The 6888-nt window shown below is 39.6% G+C and overlaps 1 protein-coding gene across 1 annotated transcript; it reads right to left on the bottom strand.

The window, feature by feature from the left end:
• Positions 1–6498, bottom strand: LOC116055480 (glycine amidinotransferase, mitochondrial-like). Its single transcript, XM_031307496.2, has 9 exons — positions 6294–6498; positions 3385–3597; positions 3046–3241; positions 2550–2740; positions 2187–2324; positions 1462–1626; positions 1260–1323; positions 1057–1173; positions 1–918 (listed from the first exon to the last, which is right to left on the bottom strand). The coding sequence occupies exons 1-9, from the start codon at positions 6360–6362 to the stop codon at positions 806–808; spliced, it is 1266 nt and encodes a 421-aa protein (XP_031163356.1). The 5' UTR covers positions 6363–6498; the 3' UTR covers positions 1–805.
• Between the last annotated feature and the right edge of the window lie 390 nt (positions 6499–6888).

The following is a 6888-nucleotide window of genomic DNA, read 5'->3' as shown; positions in this document are numbered from 1 at the left end:
GTAAATATATTCAAACACTAATTGTTGGGAAATCCAATAAAGAGTATGAAAATATAAATAGAACTGTGTCTGTTCAATCAATTAAAATCTTTACAAAATAATATACTAGCGATAACAAATTTATAGTTTAATAATGACATACTTAACAACTTTTATACATTCCTTTTAAATAAAAAAATACTTTGGAAAAAGCTAGAATTATGGTGTCTGACGTTTCCATGAAGAGGTAGCTTCTCTCTTCCTTGTCTAATGACTTTCACATACCAAATTGTACCTTGTCCTCAAAGTTAAGACTTTTAGATGAATGAGCCATAAACAATTCAGCTTCACAATAGCCAGGCCAGAAATGCAGTTAATATTGAGATTACTGATTGAAGTAAAGTTATGTTCACTTGTTGCTTTTGAGCATATACTGTAAATATCTGAATAAAGCTGTTTGCAAAGGCACTGTGATGATGGCCAGCAATGTCAAGTCAAAACAATTCATGCATGTTCATTTAGGACATCAATCATCAATACATTTCAGAAATTGACTTTGGTGCTATCATGATACGATTGTCGTAGTATTAGTGTGATTCATACATGTTTGAGCAATTTACTGTTCACTGCTTTGACTTTTCAGTTGCAGCAGGTGACACCCAAACGAACTAACACTTTTTAAGAAATTGGCCAAAAGTACATTTGTGATTAGTGTGTACATACACGATTGACTGTCATAAAAATTCTATATTCAAAGTGGAATTAAGATTCCGGTCTGAGGCTTTAATCTTTAAAGCTCAATAAACACTGCCTATTTCTGGCAAGGCTAGTGGAAGTAGGACTCCAGGGTACCACGGCGGCGGACATCAGTTGTCCAGCAGTGGAAGCCACCACCCAAGGAGTTGGCATGGCGAATATTCACCTTTATGGTCTTGATACCTGCAACAAAAACACATTTATGCATTAAATACAGAGTATTTTCCTGATCTTTTATGAATTGGAAGATAAAAACATCTGTTGACATTAATCTTAAATGATGTAAAAATAAGATAGATTAACTTCAATGTACAAACTTACCAAGGTTCTCAAACATTTTCTGAATGGTGCTTTCATTGGCGTCAACCATAACACGCTTCTCACTCAACATCAGGACGTTCATGGACAGCCATTTGGAAGACATCCACAGTGGGTGATCTACATAGAAAGGGAGAGGGAGGGTCTTTTTCAGTAAATTCTAAATGTTTTGCTTAAGTAAGAGAAGATTTAGTTGTAGTACCCACCATCAGGAATCAGAGGTGTCGGAGGTTTCACAATTGTCCAACCAGCCTTTTTGAACATATCGATCTGAGGTAAAGGACCAAAAAAGGGCAGCAGTGAACATGGAGCACCCAGTGGTGTTTATCAAGTTAGTGTATCAGTCCACAGAAGGGGAACACAGGGCACAGTGAGAAATGAAAAGTAGCCTTTCCTGTCCTACAGTACCTGGCGACATGGACGATCAGGGTTTGACAGCACCAGTCCTGGTCCAATGATGTTAAAAGTGGCATCAATGTGCATGGGGTTAGGATCCTTGAATGAGATGATGTGGACCTTGTAGTCTGGAGCCAGATGGCGGCGCATCCATTCAATTCCCATGTAATTTGTAACCTGCAAAAAAAACAAACAGTAGAGGAGGTTTCAGGGTGCTGCCAATGCTGTATATTCAGATGCAAATTCTAAAACTTCTACGTGCCTGTGGGTGGCCACTATCTCTGCCAAAGTGCCCGTGAGCAAGGCCCTGAACCCTCATACTGCTCCATGGGTGCCATACTGTGGCTGCACTCATGACCCTCTAAAATGCATCTGTGTGGTGTGTTTTGTTTGATTGAATAATTGGTAAATGGTGTTCACAAGCACACAGAGACCTCTGTATGTCATCTAGAGTTTAGCAGTAGCAAAACTTATAGCTATATCTAATCTTTCATTCTGCACATTGCATGTTGCTCTGCACCTAGTCTGGTTTAGCAGATGTACATTGCTGGAATAAAGCGCTGACACAGCACTGTGGAGATAGGTCTGGCAAAGCAAGACTACTCTGCACGTGACTGAAATTTTAAGCAACAGACATTTAAACTATAGACTTTAGAATTTGTACTTGGGGTGCTTTAAGAAAGGTCACCCTCTATATCAGATAGCAGACACGTTCACAAATTTTACACCCTTCATACCTGACTCCTCTGGACAAAAAGGTCCCTCCCAGCTCGAATGAAGTCAGCAGCATCGAAGCAGGGCTCATGCTCTGTGGTCACAAACTTCCCCTCGGCTGCCAGCTTGTGTCTGTCCTCCACTGTGCGGATGGGGTAGTCCTGAAAGATACCACGCAAACATGATTAACACTTAGCAATTAATCAGCTTTATACAATCTGTTGCCATGTACAGGGCAATGAACAGTACAGGACAAAGGGTTCTGGTGATATAAAGAACCTAAACAAGCCGTTTTTACGCATTTTTGTGTAAAAAAAACATTAGTCTCTACACAGTCCATACTTGAACAACATGTGCTGTCCTAATCTCACAACATAAGTCCTCACCTGATCATACAGCTCATCGGCCATAGTGGGTTTAGGAGCAGTGGTCCATTTGGCACCGTTTCTGAAGTACTCCTTGATCAAAGGCCTGTAGGCTCGGTATTCAAAGAAGCGAGCCCTCCAGGCCATAGGAGCCTCAATAATCTCATTCCCGACAACCAGAAGGATGTCTCTGGGCATGGCAGCATACATGCCTACAGATTCAACAATACAAGATTATCTTAAACTATTTTATAAAACACAATGTGATGCAATAACGCTGTTATCATACACAGATACTGTAAGATAATGTGAGACCAGCCGTGGAAGAAGCTCATTTACTTGAATTAAAGTAGCATTACACTAAAAAAATACTTGTGTGTAAGTATATTCAGGGGCTTTGAGCTGTGAACTAATTCTTTATGCACACATTTTAAACAATTTTGATATTAATGGGTACTGAAAAAATATATAAAAGGTTTATCGGTGAGCGATACCTCTGCTTTGTCTATTTCTGTACCTGATGATGTGAAGTCTGGTGTTTTGTATTCCAGGGACCAGTCGATGGGTTCTGGTCTCCTTACATTGACGCCCTCGTGGCGCAGAATATTGCACATTTCCTCAATCTCAGCAACAGCTTTCTTCAAGTGTTCCGCAGGAAAAGACTGGCCCCCATACTTTTGGTAAAAGGGCCAGTACTTCTCATATGTGTTAGCCTGTTGAGAGGTTCACAATATGACAACATGGAGTCAATCTCACAATTCAATTTAGACATAATTTTACAGTACTATTTTTGTCAGGAACCCTACACAGCAGTAGCCCACACATTAGCATTATGTAATCTGACATTATATCTTACTTTCACTTCCACAGTGAAGGCAGGCACATGGGCGTTTTCAGCGCGACCTACGATCACCTCCTCTAGACGGTCCCATTCATTGTAGCTACAGACAGGACATTCCTGCTGTTCGGCCTCAGTAACATGTTCAGCTGCATGGCGTGGCTGTGCAGCTGCTGCAACGGAGGTGCTCTGGAAAGCCCTCTGCACCCATCCAGTCACCGCCCGGCCAAGCTGAGAAGGGAGGAAAATGGATCACAACGTTTTTGAATGTTCTGCAGCACATAAATGGCCTTCAGTTTTGTGAAATTACAGATACTGAGGAAGGTTTTTGTAGACATTTACCAATTCTTAAGACCTTTTCAGATTGAAAGAAAAATACAGTGTAGCCCCAAGCCTACATAATAATACAATCTTTGTATTAAGCAAACTAGCTGTGTGTAATTACCATTGCTATATGTTGGCTTTTGAGGGAACATAGGTCTCATCTTCAAGTCCATGGTGCTATTTTTAGAAAAAATTACAAAATTCTATAATTTCCGAAATATTGGTTTTCGTGTAAAAATCTTAATTTTACGAACACTTGTTTGAGGACTTTAGGATGCACAAAAACTCTCAAGATTTTGCAGCCATGTGCAAAATAGTAAACTCTTTCATCTGAATTCACATTTAGGCTTGGGAGTGGTATGGTTGCTCTATAGCGCCCCCTAATTGGTTTTAGCACTTGGGCACATTTTTGACGGCCTCAATATATACGAAAACTCACAAAAATTGGCGCCCACATAAACACCTGGGAGCTTTGCGAGACTGTACAGCGATTTGGCCCATACCTGTAAGTGGGCTCCATAGCGCCCCCTAATGCATGAAAGAACTTAACTTGGATATAGTTGCTCCGATCTTCACCAGATTTAATACCCATATTGCTCTAATCATTGCGGACATATTTCCCATTTACCTTCATTAGCTCCGCCCAACCGGAAGGTGGCCATTTTTAATTATGCATTTTTCAGGTGTTTTACATTCTTTCAAACTCGTCCTAGGCCGTAATTTCAATCTTCTTGAATCTTTGCAGGTAGTATCTGATGACCCTCATGACGAAAAGTTATCCAGAGAATTTTGATAGTTGAAAAAATGTGCAAGTTAAAGCAACTTTCTGTCTAAACAGAAAGTTGCATTATCTTGGCAACAATTATTCCGATTGCCCGGAAACCTGACAAGGTTGTTCGTCATGGCCGGTTTAGCATCTGTGCCAAACTTGGCGTCAATCGGCCATTAGATGACGCTGTTTTAATTTTTTTTAATTAATCAGCAAAATATTGATATATGGGAAACCTACTCTGTCTAACTACTCCTGGGGCGTGAGTTCAATTGGCACGAAAACTGCCATATAGACTCGGAGGCCCCTCGTGACAAAAAGCTATCAAAAGAATTTTAATAGCTAAAACAATGTGCAAGTTACAGAGGACCCACTTCCTGTAGGTGGGTGTCGAAATAGGAACGGTTGTATCTTGCACACGGCTATTCCGATGGACACAAAACTTAAGACAGTTGTTCCTCATGTGCCAATGAGGTTGTGTGCCAAATATGGCATCAATCGGCCTTTAGATGGCGCTGTTTTCATTTTTTTAATTAATTAGCAAATTTGCTTTGAGCAAAACTTTGAAACTTTTTTTTAACTCCTCCTAGAGCATAGGTCCCATCTGCACAAAAATGTACACATAGATTCGGTGGACCTTCATGACAAAAAGTTATAAAAATAATTTTGATAGCTAACACAATGCGCAAGTTACAGAGGACCAACTTCCTGTAGGAGGCTGTCGAAACAGGAAGTTGCGTATCTTACCAAGATTTATTCCGATTGACCCCAAACATGACATAGTTGTTCCGCATAGGGGCTTGAGCATCCATGCCAAATTTAGAGTGAATCGACCATTAGATGGCACTGTTAGAATTTTGTTTTATTAATTAGCCACATCGTGATATATGGGAAACATACATTGTCTAACTCCTCCTGGGCCGTGAGTCCAATCTGCATGAAAACTTGGATATAGACTCGGTGGACCCTCGTGACAAAAAGTTAACAAAAGAATGTTGATAGCTAACACAATGTGCAAGTTATGGAGGAACAACTTGAGACAACTTGTATCTTGGCAAAAGTTATTCCGATTTACATGAAACCAGTACCCCCGACTGCAAGAAGGCGAGGGCCCGTTCATCACTGCTTGCAGCTTTAATTTATTTTGTATTTTAGTTAGGGCTGCAACTAACGATTATTTTAATAATCGATTAATCTGTTGATTATTTTTTCGATTAATCGATGAATCGGATAAAAAAAAAAAAGCATTAATTTACATCAACTCAACATACATACTTACATACTTGTTGTTTTAGTTAATAGTTGTGTAAAGATAAGTAACCCAAAGAGCAGATACACACACACACACACACACACACACACACACACACACACACACACACACACACACACACGGTGGATGCAGGAAAAAACGGAGATGAGACGACACGATGACCTCGTTATTGTAAGTGCATAGATCAACAAGCCACTGACAGAAATGTTAAAATTAAACACACACAAAAAAAAAAGCTCTCTCAGCAGTTAGAAACAATTAAATCATTGGAGACAAGGTCTCTTTGATATAATCAGTGTTTTTTTGTGTTTTTATTCAAATTGTATTTTCGTCAACTAAAATGCTTAATCAGGCACAAAAAAATCAAATCAATGAACCGATGTCAAGTGAAAGAAGCAGCTCAGAGGAAGAAAATGTCGAGCATATTTTCTTTATTCACGTTTACTTATATGTGCTTTTTTAACCCCCCCAAAAAAACTGTAATACTTTTTAATTACTTTTAATACTAATAATTTTCTAAACAATTTGGAAAAAAGACATTAAAACCACCATAATACCAGCCATGGCTCCGATCAGATGGGCAGCCTTGGCCTCCCTGCTACCTCCTCTCAGACACCTGACTCGCAGCATTGTCCAATGTAATAGTAAGTGCCAGTAAAATCAAACGGCAGCACAGGATCCACCTCTAGGTTTGCTGATGAATGAAGATGCCTCAGCTCACAGCAGACTTTATAGCAGTGGGTCTACGTGCCTCTTCGACTATTGGTCGCTTTCACGCTGTGGGGCAGGGTGGGAAATGGGATGCCCAATTTTACCAGCCGCTTTTATTTTTTACCAGCCACTTTTTCCAGAATTCAAATTTATAAAAGAAAGTGCACTAGCATATTTTGAATTGCTTCAATACATCATTTTTTATTATTATTGATACATATTTTATTAATTTAGGTAAATAAAAAGTGATGTGAAAAAAAGCCTGCGAGACCATGGTAATATTGTGTTTGGTCATATTCTACAGTAATTGTAGGCCTACATGTTTAATGAACAAAAAAAATATTGACTCATCTCTCCGTATCAGTAACATAGCATTAACCAGTCCCTTCAGGATTTCGCAGCCTTTTTTTGAGATTGTTGCGGCCCAAAATGCCTGATTTTGCAG

The sequence above is a fragment of the Sander lucioperca genome, chromosome 11 (assembly GCF_008315115.2).
Source record: "Sander lucioperca isolate FBNREF2018 chromosome 11, SLUC_FBN_1.2, whole genome shotgun sequence".
Lineage (NCBI taxonomy): Eukaryota > Metazoa > Chordata > Actinopteri > Perciformes > Percidae > Sander > Sander lucioperca.
Note: the sequence above shows the minus strand (reverse complement) of the source record. Positions and strands in the feature narration are given on the sequence as shown.